Source organism: Aethalodelphis obliquidens, unplaced genomic scaffold (assembly GCF_003676395.1).
Source record: "Aethalodelphis obliquidens isolate GAN/ISIS:26980383/991018 unplaced genomic scaffold, ASM367639v1 scaffold39, whole genome shotgun sequence".
Classification (NCBI taxonomy): Eukaryota; Metazoa; Chordata; class Mammalia; order Artiodactyla; family Delphinidae; genus Aethalodelphis; species Aethalodelphis obliquidens.
Window position 1 is genome coordinate 11620183 of NW_020837983.1, and position 19292 is coordinate 11639474.

Consider the following 19292-nt stretch of genomic DNA (forward strand, 5'->3'; position numbering starts at 1 on the left):
ATCATCTCAATAGATGCAGAGAAAGCTTTCGACAAAATTCAACACCCATTTATGATAAAAACCCAACAGAAAGTAGGCATAGAGGGAACTTTCCTCAACATAATAAAGGCCATATATGACAAACCCACAGCCAACATCGTCCTCAACGGTGAAAAACTGAAAGCATTTCCACTAAGATAAGGAACAAGACAAGACTGCCCACTCCCACCACTCTTATTCAACATAGTTTTGGAAGTTTTAGCCACATCAATCAGAGAAGAAAAGGAAATAAAAGGAATCCAAATCGGAAAACAAGAAGTAAAGCTGTCACTGTTTGCAGATGACATGTTACTATACATAGAGAATCCTAAAGATGCTACCAGAAAACTACTAGAGCTAATCAATGAATTTGGTAAAGTAGCAGGATACAAAATTAACGCACAGAAATCTCTGGCATTCCTATACACTAATGATGAAAAATCTGAAAGTGAAATCAAGAAAACACTCCCATTTACCACTGCAACAAAAAGAATAAAATACCTAGGAAGAAACCTACCTAAGGAGACAAAAGACCTGTATGCAGAAAATTATTAAGACACTGATGAAAGAAATTAAAGATGATACAAATAGATGGAGAGATTTACCATGTTCTTGGATTGGAAGAATCAACATTGTGAAAATGACTCTACTACCCAAAGCAATCTACAGATTCAATGCAATCCCTATCAAACTACCAATGGCATTTTTCACAGAACTAGAACCAAAAATTTCACAATTTGTATGAAAACACAAAAGACCCCGAACAGCCAAAGCAATCTTGAGAACGAGAAACGGAGCTGGAGGAATCAGGCTCCCTGACTTCAGACTATACTACAAAGCTACAGTAATCAAGACAGTATGGTACTGGCACAAAAACAGAAATATAGATCAATGGAACAGGATAGAAAGCCCAGAGATAAACCCATGCACATATGGTCACCCTATCTTTGATAAAGGAGGCTGGAATGTACAGTGGAGAAAGGACAGCCTCTTCAATAAGTGGTGCTAGGAAAACAGGACAGGTACATGTAAAAGTATGAGATTAGAACACTCCCTAAAACCATACACAAAAATAAACTCAAAATGGATTAAAGACCTAAATGTAAGGCCAGACACCATCAAACTCTTAGAGGAAAACATAAGCAGAACATTCTATGACATAAATCACAGCAAGATCCTTTTTGACCCACCTCCTAGAGAAATGGAAATAAAAACGAAAATAAACAAATGGGACCTAATGAAACTTAAAAGCTTTTGCACAGTAAAGGAAACCATAAACAAGACCAAAAGACAACCTTCAGAATGGGAGAAAATATTTGCAAATGAAGCAACTGACAAAGGATTAATCTCCAAAATTTACAAGCAGCTCATGCAGCTCAATAGCAAAAAAACAAACAATGCAATCCAAAAATGGGCAGAAGACCTAAACAGACATTTCTCCAAAGAAGATACACAGTTTGCCAACAGACACATGAAAGAATGCTCAACATCATTAATCAGTAGAGAAATGCAAATGAAAACTACAATGAGATATCATCTCACACCGGTCAGAATGGCCATCATCAAAAAATCTAGAAACATTAATAGCTGGATAGAGGGTGTGGAGAAAAGGGAACACTCTTGCACTATTGGTGGGAATGGGAATTGGTACAGCCACTTGGAGAACAGTATGGAGGTTCCTTAAAAAACTACAAATAGAACTACCATATGACCCAGCAATCCCACTACTGGGCATATACCCTGAGAAAACCATAATTCAAAAAGAATCATGTAGCAAAATGTTCATTGCAGCTCTATTTACAATAGTCAGGAGATGGAAGCAACCTAAGTGTCCATCATCGGATGAATGGATAAAGAAGATGTGGCACATATATACAATGGAATATTACTCAGCCATAAAAAGAAATGAAATTGTGTTATTTGTAGTGAGGTGGATGGACCTAGAGTCTGTCATACAGAGTGAAGTAAGTCAGAAAGAGAAAGACAAATACCATATGCTAACACATATATATGGAATCTAAGAAAAAAAAAATGTCATGAAGAACCTAGGGGTAAGATGGAAATAAAGACACAGACTTACTAGAGAATGGACTTGAGGATATGGGGAGGGGAAGGGTAAGCTGGGACGAAGTGAGAGAGTGGCATGGACATATATACACTACCAAACGTAAGGCAGACAGCTAGTGGGAAGCAGCCGCATAGCACAGGGGATCAGCTCGGTGCTTTGTGACCACCTAGAGGGGTGGGATAGGGAGGGTGGGAGGGAGGGAGACGCAAGAGGGAAGAGATATGGGAACATATGTATATGTATAACTGATTCACTTTGTTATAAAGCAGAAACTAACACACCATTGTAAAGCAATTATACTCCAATAAAGATGAAAAGAAAAAAAAACTTAATGGGAGCCTCTATTCCTTTGTCCTTTGAATGGGAAATGACCTCCCTTTATTTTGCAGGGAAACGTCCTGTCTCAGCTCCAGAAACGTCTATAGAATAATAGTAGTCAACATTTACTGAAGGATACCCATTGAGAGGCACTGTTCTAGGTACTCTACTTGTAATAACTGTTGAACCCTTACGGTTACTCTTGAGGCGGGTGCTATGATTGGTTCCAGTTCACAAATCATGAGAACAGTGCACAGAAAGGTTAAATAACTCACCCGAGGAAAAGAAGGAAAAGGAGATTGAAAAAGGAGGGGCAAGGTGATATTGACCTGCTTTGCTCAGACAACCGCTCTCACGTGCCAATTCTTCCCTTGACTCCCTCTTCATCTTTGTTTTGGATCCCGGTGATCAATTTTTGTCTAAGCCTGTGATTTTCACTCAATCATAAGAGTAAAGCAACACAGACTGTGTACTCCTACCCAATGACAGTCCTGTAGTTAAAACGTGTTCTTTCAAGGGTCCTAGTTACTTTCTGAGAACAGAAGGGTCAGTTTCACTCTCTGTTCTTCCTGCATTCTCTCTCTGAGGTCCTGTTGATGGATCCCTAAGTTCATGTTCCCTCACCCCCAAGATCCCAGAGAGCATCTGAGCACTCGTGGTTCAATGCGCAACGCTACTCACATGCTCGCTGCCCCCTTCCTGAAACATAGCCTGTGCTGGGCTGGGTGTGGGTGCTCAGACCTGCCTCTGGCTGGGCTCAGGGACAGAGAACTGTGTGGGGCAGGAAGGATTCTCCTTCCTCTTGCAGCGGGGGGCTGAGATTAGGGCCCTCCCCGCCCCAGGAGAGGATCTGCCGTTACGGGAGAAACGTCAGAATTGTGATCTGGCTTAAGACTCATGAGAGATGGTTTTGATGCAATAATAAAATATTGGACCTAAATCATGTTCCTAAGTTTGTCACTTTAAAAAAACAAACACATGAATGTGAAAATGTTTGTGTAAGACTCTAAAAATAAATCTGCATATGGTTTTGCTTTTTCACCCAGATGTTGATATAGCACAAAATTATTTTTTGGAAAAAGGAACATAACTGCGTTTGGACTACGTGGGAGACTGAATAATGGCCCCCCCAAGATGTGCATGTCCTAATCCCTGAAACCTGTGAATATGTTACCTTACACAGTAAAAGGGACTTTGCAGATGTAATTATGTTAAGGATCTTGAGCTAGGGGGGATTATTCTGAATTATCTGGCGTATCCTAGTGTACTCACAGGGGTCTTTATGAGTGGAAGGGAGAAGCAGAATGAGATACCCAGGGGAATGGCAACGTGAGAAGAACTCAATCCACTGTTGCTGGCTTTGAAGATGGATATAAAGGGCTACAAGCTAAGGAATGTTTCAAAAAGTAGGAAGGGCAAGGAAACAGATTTTCCTCTAAAACCTCCAGACAGAACGCAAGTTGCGGACCCCTTGATTTTAGCCCAGTGAAACCGATTTCAGATCTCTGACCTCCAGAACTGTAAGATAATAAATGTGTGTTGTTTTAAGCCACTAAGTTTATGGCCCTTTGTTACAGCAGCCAATTGGTTTCCAAGAGGAAACCAATACCGTGTATTTCAGTGTTACAGGGTCCACAATAGAATCCTTCCTACCAATGTCAGGAAAAACAAAAGGATTCCGGTCTGCTACCACCACCAATATTCTGTGGATACCAAAATTACACCACAGAAAGCAACAATAAAGAAGAAAAACTAGAGAATTTATGGAGTTCCGCCCTCCATTCACTGACAAGCCTCGATCTTCACCCTGACCACTTATTAGTATTTGCAGGTGAACATCATGAATTTGCATTTTACATTAAATGGCTTGAATTTCCGAGTCTTGGAGGGACAGAAGTTCAGCAAGGAATTTATGTGCTGACACTTGTAATCAAGCTGAAGTTTCACTTGCTTTAACAAACAGAGCCTTAATTTGTGTATGATTCTGCCGGCCCACAGCCTGCCTCCATCTCATCACTTTCTAACAGGTATTTGCCCAGACACCTAAAAGACAGCGCCGCCTCTGAAGCGACTGTAGCATCTGCAAATATGCATTCTCCTGGTGCAGACCAGCTAGAACCAAACGGTGAGAATTCCCACAAAGGTACACAGCTTCTTGGGACAGTGACAAGGCCTGAGTGTGGACTTGCAAAGAAGAGGGGGTGGTGAAAGGAAAAACGACCCCTTTTCCTGCTCTGTTTGGGAAATTTACTCTGGGTGAGTGATTTGGGGAAATAAAATGGAGTGCTTCCTATAAAAATGATGGAGGCCTTGATTCTGCACTGTTTGTATCTCTGATGAGATAGAAGCTAGATTAGAGATCCCTACTTTTATTCAAGTGTCTAATAAAGTTGGAAATTAGTGATGGCAGTGATGATGAGCTTTTCTGTAAGGCTGGCACTGTGCTAAGCATTGAACACGGAGAGTCAGTCTAATTTTAAAACAATCCCACAGCAGGGGGCACTGCTGATAGTCCCATTTTACAGACAAGGACACTGAGGCTCGCTTGGGTTAAAGTCACAGAGGTAGTGACTGAAAGAGGCAGGATTTGAACCCAGGTCAGAGTTTGACCATTAAACATCACTCCAGGCTCTAGGTCCAGGCAGGTCATTGCACTGAATAGATGGAGTGGCCACAGTGAGCATGACCAGCTGAAGAGTGCATGTCCCTCTGTAGGGAGGAGTCAGCACAAAGCCCCAGGGCACCTATGCCAGGCAAGAATGTGGGCCCAGTGTGGCCAGAGCTCCTGAGTTTCCAAGAGATACTAACCAATCTGCATGTTTATGTGTAAACCTCCCTGTTTTGTATATGGGTTCCACATTTTCAAAGACACTGGCTAGGCCAAATCAGTGCCCAGGCAGACCACCCGTTTGCAATCTCTCCACTAATCTGCACTGTGGACTTCCCAGTTCTTACTGTGACTCACACTCTTCTCTTTGTAAAGGGCAAGGTCCACGTACCTGCACAATCTCGAGCATTTCTGCCTTGCTGATGTAGCCATTTCCATCCAGGTCATACATGCTGAAGGCCCATTTCAGCTTTTGCTCCAGCTTCCCCCTTGACGTTACGCTCAGGGCTATGATAAATTCTCTAAAGTCTATTGTCCCATCTCCATTGGCATCGAAGGTGCGAAAGACGTGCTCTGCAAATTTGGAAGCATCCCCATAAGGGAAAAAGTTCCCGTAAATTTTCTTAAACTCCTCCATTGACAAATGTCCACTGGGGCAGTCTCTCAAGAAGCCTTTATACCATTCCTGGATCTCGTGCTCTGTAAAATCTGTGCTTTCCAGCAAGTCCTGCATGACCTCTGGGCGCAGCTTGCTGTTCTGTTTCCCCATCTTGGCAGCAAGAATTCAGCTGCAGATAAAAAAGAATATAGTATGTATAGTTTTTTAAACCTGTTCTTTAGAGGCACATTTTACAATCTGTGATTGTTCCTCTGGGAAAAAGAAATAAACTGTTAGTCCAATAACATTGTCTAGGGTTTTCCAACGTTCTGGTCAGCCAGACAAAATGTTGAAAGATGGGCAGGCAGAAGATGCACGGCAGAACACTATCACGGACCAGAAAACTGATATTTCTTCTACCCAGAGCCACCCTAAAAACAGGAGATTTATAATGAAAAAGAGACAGAAAGAAAGAGAGAGAGAGAATTAATTGGTTCCTTAGTTCTGCCTTATCTATTTGCAAGAGGGTAAGCCTGGCTTTAAAAAGACTGGGGTTCTAACACCCAATCCAAGTATTAGCAGGGAGAATTAAAGGAAAGGAACAAAAGAGAGCGAGCAAAAGAGATAATTTCGCACGTTTTAGACAACTGCAAATAAAGTGCTTGAGTACCTTCTGAATATTATAAACACAGACATGAGTAAGGAAAATAGAAACCCATTTAATTCCATTAAATGCCACCAAGCTTGGTCAGTTGTTTAAATCTGAAGTCAAATCACTGTCAACATTGCGTTAGATGGTAAAGATGATGTTTCATAAAGTTGTTTATGTCCTATGATTGTGGCTTATGAAATGGGCCAAATTTTCCTTTTTAAAATACAAATAACTTCATATTTTCTTATCATAATAGTAGCACATCCACAGTAAAATAGTTAAACAACAAGTGATGCATAAAGACAAAGTGAGCATCATTTCAAACATTAACACTTAAGAGATAACCACCACCAGCATTTCGGTGTGTGTCCGTCTAGATTTTTTGTATGCGCCCTTATCTAAATATGCTATTAATAAATGTTTAATACATTTACATTTAATATATTTACATTTTAATACATTTACATTTCAAAAAACAAGAATATATACCCTTTGTTACATATTTTAAAACTTAATATAATGTGGGGAATAAAAGGCAACTTTTATTAGATGGGGAAAAAACCTGTAATTATCATCTTCCCACTCACAGAGCTATTCAACATTAACCGAGTGCCATATACCAGGTATGTTTCTAGCGCTGCGAATGCAAAGAGTAAGATGTGTCCCCTCCTCCTTAAGGGGTACCCAGTTGTGTATTTATGGAGGTGGTAGTGGCAGTAAGAGGACAACACAATAAAAATTCAAAACATGGTATCAGGGGAATGGACATGGTGCAGTAAGAGTACATAGAAAGGACACTCAAGCCAAAAGGGGACATGGGTGCTATCAGGGAAGCTTTCTTGGAGGAGGTGATATCTGAGCTTAGTTCTCATGTCCAAAGTCTTATGATTTAAGCATGGTTAAGATAAATCCCTTTTAATAAAGGGACTCTGCACTTATATTTTACATTTTTCTTGTATTGGAAACACAGAATATATAAAAGATAACACATCCCCATTTTAATAATGATTCCCAGTTTCTTTGAGATTTTCACTTTGTGGTGTTTGTTTATGCCTGCCTCCCTCCCACTGCAGGGTGAGCTCCTTGAGATGGAGTCTTGTTGAAGTTACTTTGTCTCTCTAGGGCCCATCACAAATAACATTGGGTGAGTTAATGAATGAAGAAACGACTGATAGACAGATAAATAATTACAATGTGGAAATATGCAATAACCTTCTTGGAAAAGGAGTCTTTCTGCCCCAAAGATGAGGCCCTGGCTTTCATATGGTTATTTGAGATACTAATCGTATTTGGTAGTTAAGACTTGGTCTTGGGGTCTCTTTTGCCTAATTTTATTGAGATCTAATTGTCATAGAGCACCGCATAAGTTTGAGGTATATGACATAAGACCTGATATATGTATATACTGGGAAATGATCACCAGAATAAGTCTAGTTAACATCCATCACCTAACATAGCTACAGAATTTGTTTCTTCTGATGAGAACTTTTAAGATCTATTCTCTTAGTAACTTTTAAATATACAACACAATATTGTTAACTATAGTCACCATGCTGTACACTGCATCCCCAGAACTTATGTATCTTACACTGTAACTGGAAGTTTGTACTTGCTGACCACCTTCACTCAATTCCCCCTCCCCCCGCCTTGGGATCTCTTAGATTGAATTGCCTGTGTACCTGTCTGCTGCCCCCACTAAAAATAAACTTCTTGAGGGCAGGGTTTGCATCTCACACTGCTCAAATTCTTTGTTATATCCACAGTTCAGGAAATGACAAACATCTTTATTAGTTGCCAAGTTGATTGCTTTTGTTTTCTGAGTTCTCACTGAAGGCAGAACCGGCCCACTCTGGCTCTGAGGCAGGCATCCCCCGAAGGGTAGCGTGACAGTGCTTCCTCCCTATTAGCAGGACCAACAGTTGCCCGTGAGAATTTATTTACTTTCAAAGGTGCCCCTTTATGTAGAATCAGGCAAATACCATTTTATGCAAGAGCAAAATTAAACTACAACTCCAAGCAGAGCACAGACAATTTATAAATTGAACCTTTCAATAACTTTCACTTCCCTCTCGTGTCCCGTTTTTTTTTTCTCCTGGAGGAAAAAAAGAAAAGTTGGAGAGGCTGGTTTCTATCAGAATTTTAAAACTGTCATTTAGTTGCTAAGTTGGCAATTTGCCCGAGGCAAGAATTCAGAAACATGAGGTAATACATAATACATGGATTTACAGAGCTCCGAAACATTTGCTGGAATTTACAAGTAATTTTGAGTTTTCCTTTTGGTGAGTTCTTTAGAGGATAGCCCTTTGGTGTGGTATTCAATCAAATCACTGTTAGAATACTTTGGTTCCGTGCAAATTACCGAGTGCAAGGCCTTGGGAAAAAAAATGCCACTTTGATATTTAAATCCACTCTCTTATGGAATGATTTATTTCCCAGGATATATAAAAAACTGTTTCTTCAAAACCGAACTGAAGCTCCCTTCCCAACATTTAAAAAGTGCTTCTCATTTATTAGCTGTTTTTGCCCTAGAAACAAATTGCCTCAACATTTTGGCTAAGACTCCCACTGAGACTGATCTGTGTGCAGCTATTTTTCCGGTAAACAGTAATTAAACCACATTTACAAATTCATTAGCACAGACAGGCCATAACACAAACAAGGCAGAAGAGCATGGAATAAGTTATCTGGGAAGCCGGTGTTTGCAATTTAGTCCAGAACTTGTTTCTGTAGATAACTACACACACTTTACTAAGTATGATGTCTGAACTTGAGAAAACCATCTGGACTTGGTTAGGCTGTATGACAGAAATCTCCGGGGACACAGGACAGCATTTCATTCTTTGAGGGAGGAAGGGAAAGATAGAAAAATGCCTGACAATATCTTTTTTTCTTTGGAAGATGGGAATTTCTGCTGTTTGAGTTGAAGAGGGGGGGAAAAATAACATTAAGGGAAACGCTACATTAATTAGCAGTCAAGAAAACAAATCATCTGGAGACAGAAGTTGCACCTCAGCTCACATCATTTTAATCACTCCATATTTGGTCATTGAAACCTTTATCTTGTGCCAGTAGAACACAATGAGGAAAACTCAGGCCATGGAATAAAAATGCTTTTGGGTTCAAAGCCTGGCTTTACCATTGACTAGCTCTCAGGTAATTCACTTAATTTCTTGGTGCACCTCAGTCTTCTCATCTGTGACATGAGTTCAGTTGTACAAGCTCGTGTCTCACTGATTCTACGTGAGAATTAAACGAGACAGTCACATACGTAAAGCTCTGGCACTGAGTCGAGGCCAGAGGCTGCGGTCAGTGAAAACTGCCTCTTATTCTCCATGGCACTTCATACGTTATTCTGTCGAACCTTCACAGCAACCCTGAGTGACGGCAGGGTAGCTTTCGCCATTTCATACGCGAAAGAAAGGAAGGCAGGCAGGAAGGAAGGAAACTCTGAGAGGCAAAGTGACTTGTCTCAAGTTCCACAGCTTTTGAATGAGAGAGCCAAGTGGGAAGCTTGATTTGCATGGGGCTGTCTACTGCTTTTTTTTCACTACGCCCTACTAGCTTCACAGACAAGCACACATAGAAATTAAGACAACAGCTCCACACGAAGTCAGAAAGAAGCAGTTAGAGGGAAGAGACGACCCCTATTAGAGCTCACCCATTCTACAGACATGGGCTAAGCGTCTACCAGGAGGGAGGCAAGGCTCAAGACACCGGGAAGTCAGCAGGGAACAAACAGGCAAAGCTCCTGTTCTCATGCAGCTTACAGCTAGTGGCAAGAGACAGACAATAAATAAGTGAAATGTTAGAAGGAGATGTGTGCCATGGAGAAAAGTAAGGTGAGTGGGGGAATGCCAGGAACGGGTGGGTGGGTGCTGACGTTTTAAATAAAAAGCCAGGGAAGGCCCCGTTAAGAAAGTGACCTTTGTAAAAGACCAGAGAGGCAAGGAGGTAGCCATGGAGATGACTGAGAGAAGACTATTCCAGGCCAAGAAAACAGCGGATGAGAAGGGTCTACACGGGGAATATGCTCAGCACGCCCAGGGACAGGGCTGGAGCAAGGGTGCGAGGAAAGGAAGGAGATGAGATCAGAAGAGTAATGAGGACCAGAATGTGGGACCAGGAAGTAACTGGCTTGTACTCTGAGGGAGAGGCAGCCACTGCAGGATTTTTAGCAGAGAAATGATAGGAGTGATTTATATTCTAACAGGATCACTCTGGCTGCTGTGTTGAGAGAAAGCTAAAGAAAGGTAAGAGCAGCAGTGAGAAGACCAGTTAGGAGGCCACCGCAGTGACCCAGGCAAGAGATGACAGCAACCCAGGCAAGAGATGGTGCAACCAGGGTAGCAGCGGAGGATGTGAGACTTAGTGGGATTCTGGACACAGCTTGAAGGTATAGTCAGTAGGATTAGTTGACAGTTCAGCTGTAGGGTGTGAAAAAAAAGACGAACAGTAAAGGATGAAGTTGGCATTTACTGAAATAAGAAAAATGCAGGAGAAGCAGGGGTTCGGGGTGAGGCAGGGGGCATGGGTATCAGTGCTAAGTTAGTTGTGCATGTGTTAGTTCTGATATGCTTACCATACATTTGATTGGAGATGTTGAGCAGGTAGTTGGATGTGTCTAGAGCTAGAGAAAGAGGTCCAGGGAGGCATATAACTTTGGGAGTCATCAGAAGATAGATAATCTTTATAGCAAAAGACAGGATGAGAATGCCAAGGAAGTGAATGCGGATGGAAGAGAGAAGGGGATAAGGACTGAGCCCTCCGTCGCCCTGCCGTTTAGAATGTGAAAGAGGAGAAGGAACCAGCTGGGGAGGATGACGGGGATGGGCAGCGAGGGGGCAGGAAGACACAGAGACTGAAAGTGTGCCCACTCCGTCGTGTGTCCTTCATGCCAGCTCGAGGGGGCACATGGAAGTGCTCAAAGCAGCGGCACGGTGAGGACTGAGGCTCTTGGTTTCCTCTCTGAATCTTGTGCTCACTCCCCGACCCCAGCCTCTCCCGTCTCCGTAAAGGACATCAGCTTCCACCCAGCTGTTCACTCCAAACCCCTGGGACTCACCTATGATTCCTTGCACTTTTGTTCCAACAGCAGGTGCTGTCTAAACTTGTCTCTGTCTCTAAAATTGGTCTCAGATACACTCATTCTCACCATCTCCACTGTCATACCTCAGCCTGAACCATCATCGCCTCCTTCCTGAATGTCTACAACGCCCTCCTCGCTGGCTTCTCACTCTTGACTCTTGTTTTCCTTCTCCCTACCTGGCCCCGATCTGCTCTCCACTCAGCGCCCCAGAATGACCTTTAAAAAACACAAAACAGACCAGGTCACTCCTCTGCTTAAAGCTCCATATGGGCTTCCTAACACACTGAGAAGAAAATCCAGACTCCCTCCTTGGGCCCACAAGCCTCTGTGGAAGCTGGCCCTGGCCATCCCTGACTTCTCAGGCCCCCTGCCCACGTACCCTGGCCTCCTGCACGCTCCAGCTTTTACCTCTTAAGGGCTTCTGCTTCAGGGTGTTGAAGAATACTTTTAAATAGCAATTCGGTCCTCACCCTTTAGTTTAAATACCCCGTAAGATCTACCTACCTATCTATCTATCTACTATAAAATATATATAACATATATCATATACAATATATATTAATTTTTGCTGAATCTCAACTGCATTTCATCAAATGAAATACACGTGGTATTCTATTAAACGTCAGCATTCTGTTACTCAGTAGTTTAATCTGAGCTGGGCAATGTGAAATTTCCCAACTTATTTTGGGAAATGTAAGTCCCATCCAGTCGCTCCGTGTCCAAAAAATAAATCTGGGGTTAATAATGACCACGGATGAAAAAGGAAAAATATACAAGACACCAAACCACCAACAAAGAACCATGCACAGGAATCTAAACTATGAAGTTAACTTTCCATCTAAAAAGAACTAAAAAAGGAATAGCTCCTAAAAATGATGCCACAGGGAAAGGAAATGGTGAGTAGGGAACAACCTTTTGGAATGCATGTGCTCCCTTCTTTATATTTTGTACCTGTGGATTGGAAAGAGCTGCATTTCATTTCTGTGATTCCCCATAAGGTTCTAAAACTCTGTGAGTTAATTCTTCAATGCCCAGAGTTAGATTTTCCAGGAAAAAATCCATAACTTACCCTGGACAGCCTGGTTAACCTCAGAGGAAGTCTCAATGCAAAGTGCACTGAGGTCTCCTAAAATGGAATAGACAAGAAGCTAGCAGCTAAAGTCACGTTTAGCTGCAACAAGGAACACAGAGCCCACAGTGGTTTCCGAAAGAGGCCGGGTTAATTAAAACGTTTGCCTGTTTGGAACATGTAACCTTGTCCTCTAAGAGTTGCTTTGAATTTTCAACCAACAGAATGTCTAAATTATGAAAACATAACTGAAAAAAGGTTCCTAAAATGTAAGGAAGAAAATGATAAAAGTTATAGGTTAATGGGAGGAAGCATTCATTTACCATCACTGGGACATCAGATGTTTTAGCCATCTGAATTTTACAGGTGGCTAAAATCCAGCAAATTCATTTCACGGTCAGTTGTCCTTAATTCTCACTGAAAAAAAAAAATGACTAAATAAAAACCTGAAGAGCACAGTGTTTCAGAAATTTCTCTTCAGTGGAACTTTCCTCTCAGTGGAAGTCTGAAAGGAGACCATGTATATAAACTGGCATATTTACATATAGTGGGGAAATTAGGAAATGAAACACAGTGGTACATAGAGGGGAAAAAAATTAAAATATTACCGAGGGAGAACTGAAGTTATGTAATAATCTCGCTAACTTAGTTGCCTCGACCAAAGAATGTTCTCTCCTCCAGCCTCTGGTAAGATGAGCGCATATAAGGGAGCAAAATGTGCTCCCTACCTCCTCATGTGGATCACAAAACGGCTTTGCTGGGGCTGCTTGAACTATGTCACAAAGCCACTGCTTGCAGGGAGGCCTTCTTCCCAATGAGGACTGGGTGTTCGGACCCACATCTCCTGATTGCGGGGTCATACCTGTGCTCCTGGTCACAGCCCTGCACTCACTCCCCCTGCAGAGAGGTGATGGGGTTTGAGATGAGAATTTAACTGGTACAAAATACATAGGGAGCAGAAAGCTCTCTAGAAACAAATCCACTCTGCCTTCTGCCTTCCGCGGGCTCTGAGATAAAGCCCGGGAAACCCATCTGGTCTTCCCAGGGTGAGTAGGGCTTATGGTCTCTCAAATATCTGGGCCCTTGTTCTACAGAGCCTGAAGTTCAGACTGAGAGGGCCTGGCTTTGGGCTCTTTTCCAAGTTTTATTTTTCCATAAAAAATAAAGTACAACCCATATTACTGCCAATAAAACATATATTTCTGATAGACTCTGAAGAGAACATTATCCAACAACAACCCTTTTCTTTGCTTCCCAAAATGGAAACGATTATTTTTAGTTTTGCTGAGTGCCAAAGTGCTACATTATTATTACTATAAAAAATGTAAGTAGTAAAGGGATATCGAAACTAGAATGTGAACACCCTCGCTCTGATCCAGTAGTACTCCATAAGAAATAACCACTATTAACAGTTTTATATATGCATATATATGTATATATATATATATTAGACATTTAAATGCACATATATGAAATCTGTACACTCTAACCATGAAGAGGATCATTTTCACTTAAAAGTATATTGTGGGCATTCTTCCATGTTATACATATGGATGTATCTCATCTTTTCAAATTGCTGAATTTTGATTGATTGATTGATTCAACAGACAGTATTGAGCACTGACCTTGGGCCAAGCACTGAACTGGGTAGCTGACAGAATAATTAGTGACGTGAAGCTTACAGCCCATTGCATGACATTTATTTAACTAATCCCCCTTGAAGGCAATTTCGGTTGATTCCACTTTTCTTTCATTCCCTTGGCATCTACCTTAGTCATGGTTCCTGGATTCCTTCGGCAGTATTTATTACAAACATGTTCTTGATGTCTTTGACAAGTACCATGATCTCTAGACTCTCCCTTATAAATTCTCCAACAAGCCATTTTCCTCTAGAGCCTTTATATGCTAACCGTGCATTTTGTAAGAGTTTATACACCAGCTAGGATTAGAACTGAATTAGAATTGAAATTGGACTTGGAATTGCACACCACCCCCTCTGCCTGTGTCACAGGCACACACACGCAAATTTGGCATTAGCTATTTCTAGTACCTAGGAGGCCATGTCCACCCTGTCACTACTGCCACCACGTGAATGTCCCCTCTCTCATTTCAGCCTGAAGAGCTATTTTACCCAAACAGCACTCTAAATCCTCTGTGGCATAATACTCAACTCCTGACTTTTCATGCCCACTCCTTTCCCCCCACTTCAAGTCTAGCTAATGGCTGACTCCCACGCCCCACCCACTCCTAGACTGCTGGCAATTGGAGGTGAACTTACATTGCATGCTTAAAGTGCCCTTAAGTTAAGTGGCCTTGAGTAAATGGACAGGGGTCATACTAAACTACATGCAGAAACTACAAAGCTGATGCAGAGAAAGAAATTGTTGGAGTGCCTGAAGTCAAGGTCTTCGGATGAAGTGTATGTGTCCCCTTGCCATCAGTGCACGTGGCCATCAGGCCACTGCCTCAGAGCTGCCTGTCTGGGCCGCCTCGTGGCAGATGCTAGGTCAGGGCCAGCTGCAGGGAGGGAAAGAAGGGGAAGCTCTGAGGGCCCTCAACCATTCTCCAGGGCTGCCACAGGCTAAGACCCTACCTTGGATGACTTCCATGGAATTCCTATTTTGATAAATTTCTGCTTAGCTAAATGTGCTAAATATTCTCTTATTTATTTATTTATTTGGCCACGCTGTGCAGCATGTGGGATCTCAGTTCCCCGAGCAGGGATCGAACCCGTGCCCCCTGCAGTGGAAGTGTGGAGTCCTAACCACTGGACCACACGGGAAGTCCAATATTCTCTTATTTAAAAGACAGGGAGTACTACTTTGGGTTTTGATAAAATTGTAAAGCAGAAGAGTGAGCCATGATGCACTCAGGAGGGCAAATAGATCAGCTATGGGGATCCAGGCCTCATCATGTAATTAGCAGCCAGAGAGGCACAAGAGAAGCTCAAATGTCCATTTTTAGACATTCTCCAGGGGCCACAAATGCATTTAGCTAATTGATACAAGCCCCTCCACAGAGTCTAAGAATAGTTTATAATTCTTTTTTATTTATTCAGCAAGCATGTGCTTAACATCTACTGTTTCCTGGCTTAAAATGAGTATTCCTACAAAAATAGCATCCTACATAAGATAGAGAAAGGAAGGGAGGGAGTCTGGTATTCTGGTTGCAGCTCAGAGTATTTTCATTAGTATTTTATTTTTACAATTTTTTGCAGTTTTGTTGGTGAGAGGGATATTATATCTTGGTTTTACTCCACGGGGCTTAAGAAGCTAACCATCATGACAAATTCATGCAGCTCGTGGTCCCAGGGGAGGAGCGTGGGAACCACCCTCCCACTCTCATCCCGTCCACATCTCTGGCTGGATCACTTCTGGTATTCGAATGCTTCTGTTGGAAGGTGGTGATCAATCAATCTCTATCCTGGCCAATGTGGCTAAAATATTAACGTTTATCCATCAAGCTTAACGTACAAGTCAGAAGTACAATAATTGGCTGACAAGGAGAGACTGTGAAGTAACTTCTTTTAACCTCCTGCGCCTTTTGTGTCCTCCAGCCAGGCGTGTGGAAAGAGAATTGGACTTGGTAGCAAAGGAACTGAATTAAAGTCCTTATTATAATACACTGTTATGTGACCTTGGGAAAGTCATTTGACCTCTCTAAGGGGCTCATTCTTCTACAGTGAAATAGATGTAGTAACACCTCTCTCATGGGGCTGTTTGGTGAGAAAACAGGAAATAAGAAAAAGGAATCCCGATGAGTGAGGGAAAACTCAGTATTGTGTCTGGCATCTAGCAGGTGCTCAGTAAACACTGACTATTAATCTGAATGAGATAAGGATTCAGTTTGGTGGGTTGCTTACAAAGATGAGCCCTCCAGAGTCATCCCCCTTTTTTCCATGAAGAATTAGAAAGAATAAGAGCAAGAATGTGACATGAGAGAAAGAAAGAGAACCACTGTTAGCTTCCTGCCTGACTCCCGCCTTGGATCACTTGCCAGATGTGAAAGACATTTGTGGGTTTGCACCCAGAGAAGACTCCTGCCAGACCCCAGGGTGAATGTTTTCCCTGCATAGAAGGCATTATTTTAACCAGAAATTAAGCAAAGAGGTCCCATTGGAGAAGCAGCTGATGGAGAGCAGGACACTGTTTCTTTCTCTGGTCTTCCCTCCTGAGGCTGGGAAGTGGGGCTGGGGCAGAATCAGTGCAGGCTCAGAGAAGTCCCATGGCGAATCAGCCTTCCAGCAATGGATGGTCCTACTGCTTTAAGGAGGACTTACAACCCGTTCTCAGAGTCTGGCTGGACAAGAATGCTATTTTCAGAACAAACTGGATACAAATTGGTACCACTAACAAACATTGGGTATCAATGACTCACCAAATCAATTCTTCTCTACCTGGGGTAAGAAATGATTCTCCGTTGTTTTATTACTTTTTTTAAACCATCTTTTCTAAGATCACAGGTGAAAAAGAGGAATAAACTGGTTTTAAAAAAACTCCATTTATCATTAGGGGGAAAAAAACAGCCATAGGAAAATCCTTGTCTCTCAACTTATTTCCAATTAGTGCTGCCATTTCTTAATGCAGACCTTCATCATCTCCCACCTGAATTCAGAAATGTTAACTGCTCTCCAGGCTTAAGGCTCTGCATCTGATCATGTCATGTTATTTCTCAAAAATCTTCCATGTTCCGTATTGATGACAGATTAAAGGCTAAAGCCCATAGCTTGGTCCTCAGGGCCCTTCCAGGTTGCATCCCAACCTCATCAGAACCACCGAATTCGTCACTCTATCCTGAACTTGACACACACTTTTATTTCCACTCCAATCCTCACATTGGTCCAGGGAATGAAGCTTATGAGAGAATAAACTTAAAACCCTTTGTAAACATTGAAGTGTTTCCCAATAGTCAATATTATAACCATGAGTCTCTCCTTCTCTACCTGTTGAAATCTTACTTGGTGTCAGGGGGAGATTATTACTTCCTACATTCAGCTGCCCTTTCTCTTCTAAGTGAGCATTAAGCGTATCTGTGGAGTTTTGTTGGCATTTCTCTTTATAGCTCTGAGAACGATGCTGGCATGTGGTAGATGCCTAAGAAACGATGGATCTATTCCACTGAGCTTATTTTCTACTGACCTTAAAGAGTATTACATTGCTTGTGTCACTTTAAAGAATTCCACTAATATTTAAAGAATGCCAAGGGTATGCAGGGCACTACACCAGCGACCCAATGCCACAAATTGAAATAAAGCATAGCCCCTTCTTGCATGTTTACAGGGCTTTCACATATACTGTTTCAGCAGATCCTTGAAATATCGTGAGAAAGGAAGGGGCAAGATCAATTACTTATATTAAAGAAATTGAGGGTGATGATATAAGTATTTCCCCAAGGTACCATGGCTGATAAGTTTCAAAGGTGGACGTAGGACACAGAGCTTCGTCCTCTGTCCACTCAGCACAGCACCTCGTGGTGGAAAACAGAGCAAAGCCTCAGGGGATATGTTGCCAAGTGTTGGAGGATGTGTGCAGGTCTGTGTGCTTAAGAAAAGCCTTCCTGTCTAGCTATTTACACTCTGCTTACTATTTCCATTTCTTGTTAAGAGAAAATGAAAATGGAAGCTTAATCTGAAAAGAGGGAAAGTGAAAATATATCCACAACGTGATAAAAATGCAACAAATTCAAACAAAGGATCCCCACCAGCTCTGAAAGAGGTTCTGTGTCCAACTAGGCGAGCCCCTCCTTGTTTAGACTGTGTGTGTGCCTGGGAGAGTTTTCTAACTTATCTTGCACACCCACCTGCCCCCTTGCCAGTGGGGACGCCCTAACCTTTTCCCTATTTCTAAATTTCGACAGCAGTGGGTCACTTCTATGGAGCTACCGTTTTCTCCCTCTATATTCTCTTACATTATAGCAAACATTTAAAAACAATGTAGAATCAGTGCAAAAAAATGTTTTCAAAATATTCTAAAGTTGTTCCGAAAAGCTGGCAGCGTTTTCCTGGCATGTCACTACCGGAGTGGGGTTGGCGGAAGCCGTATCAGGTAGACATCACACTGGCTAATGCGGCAAGGACAGCAGAGGCGGCATCCTGCACTCCACGCCCTGCACACGCACAGAAACCCACATCGCGGTACCTGTGCTGGCAAACCACAGTGTGCCCCGACTTCAGCAGAAGACGTTGTAAAGAAAATTACATTCTGCCTTTTCCTGAATAATGCGACTTCTGCCCTTTTCTATTTTATCTTGCAGCACCAAAGGGCTTATTAGTACACATAGCTTAGCAGTTATGGCGGCAGCAAATACAGCCTCAGTGTGAAGCTGCCGAGATGAACTAGAGAGAGGAGACTGTTGGGCTATGCATTCATCACGTGTAGCTAGCGAAACGCCTTAAATTTATGAAACAGGCAAACAGTGTGGACTCAGAAGCACCAATGGAATCGTATAACAAACGGCTGGAACTGACAACCTAAATCTTTCTCATTGTTAACACATCCAAAGATTCAAATATGCTTACTCTTACATAAAATTTGGGCTTTATGAGTTGGGTTGCAACAAAAACGGTTATAGTAAAGAAATAATGAAAGTCTCAAATTTATCCAATAATTTTATTGAAAGAGAAAGCAATAATGGGAGAGTGTTGTATTATATGTAACTATCCTATTTGAATAATGAGGAAGATAAATTTGCCAGTACTCCTCTTTCCCTTCACTAATGAATTATACGATGTGCAACAGTGTATAAAATGATACAGAACATTATTCCAATCCTCTGAGTTGATCGCTTGTTTCTTTAGAGCAGCATCTTCCATTATAAGAAAATTATGCAAAATTAGAATTTGATTGTATTCGTACAGGAAGTAATAGTACAAGAAC

The 19292-nt window shown here is 42.0% G+C and overlaps 1 protein-coding gene across 4 annotated transcripts in view; it reads right to left on the reverse strand.

Moving 5' to 3' along the window:
• NCALD (neurocalcin delta) overlaps positions 1-19292 on the reverse strand; it is a 294261-nt gene that overhangs the window by 14118 nt on the left and 260851 nt on the right. For all 4 annotated transcript variants that reach the window (XM_027131541.1, XM_027131542.1, XM_027131544.1 and 1 more), the window contains one exon: positions 5404-5800. In XM_027131541.1, the coding sequence (XP_026987342.1) occupies positions 5404-5781 (378 nt within the window). In that variant the 5' untranslated portion in view covers positions 5782-5800. The remainder of the gene's footprint in view (positions 1-5403; positions 5801-19292) is intronic.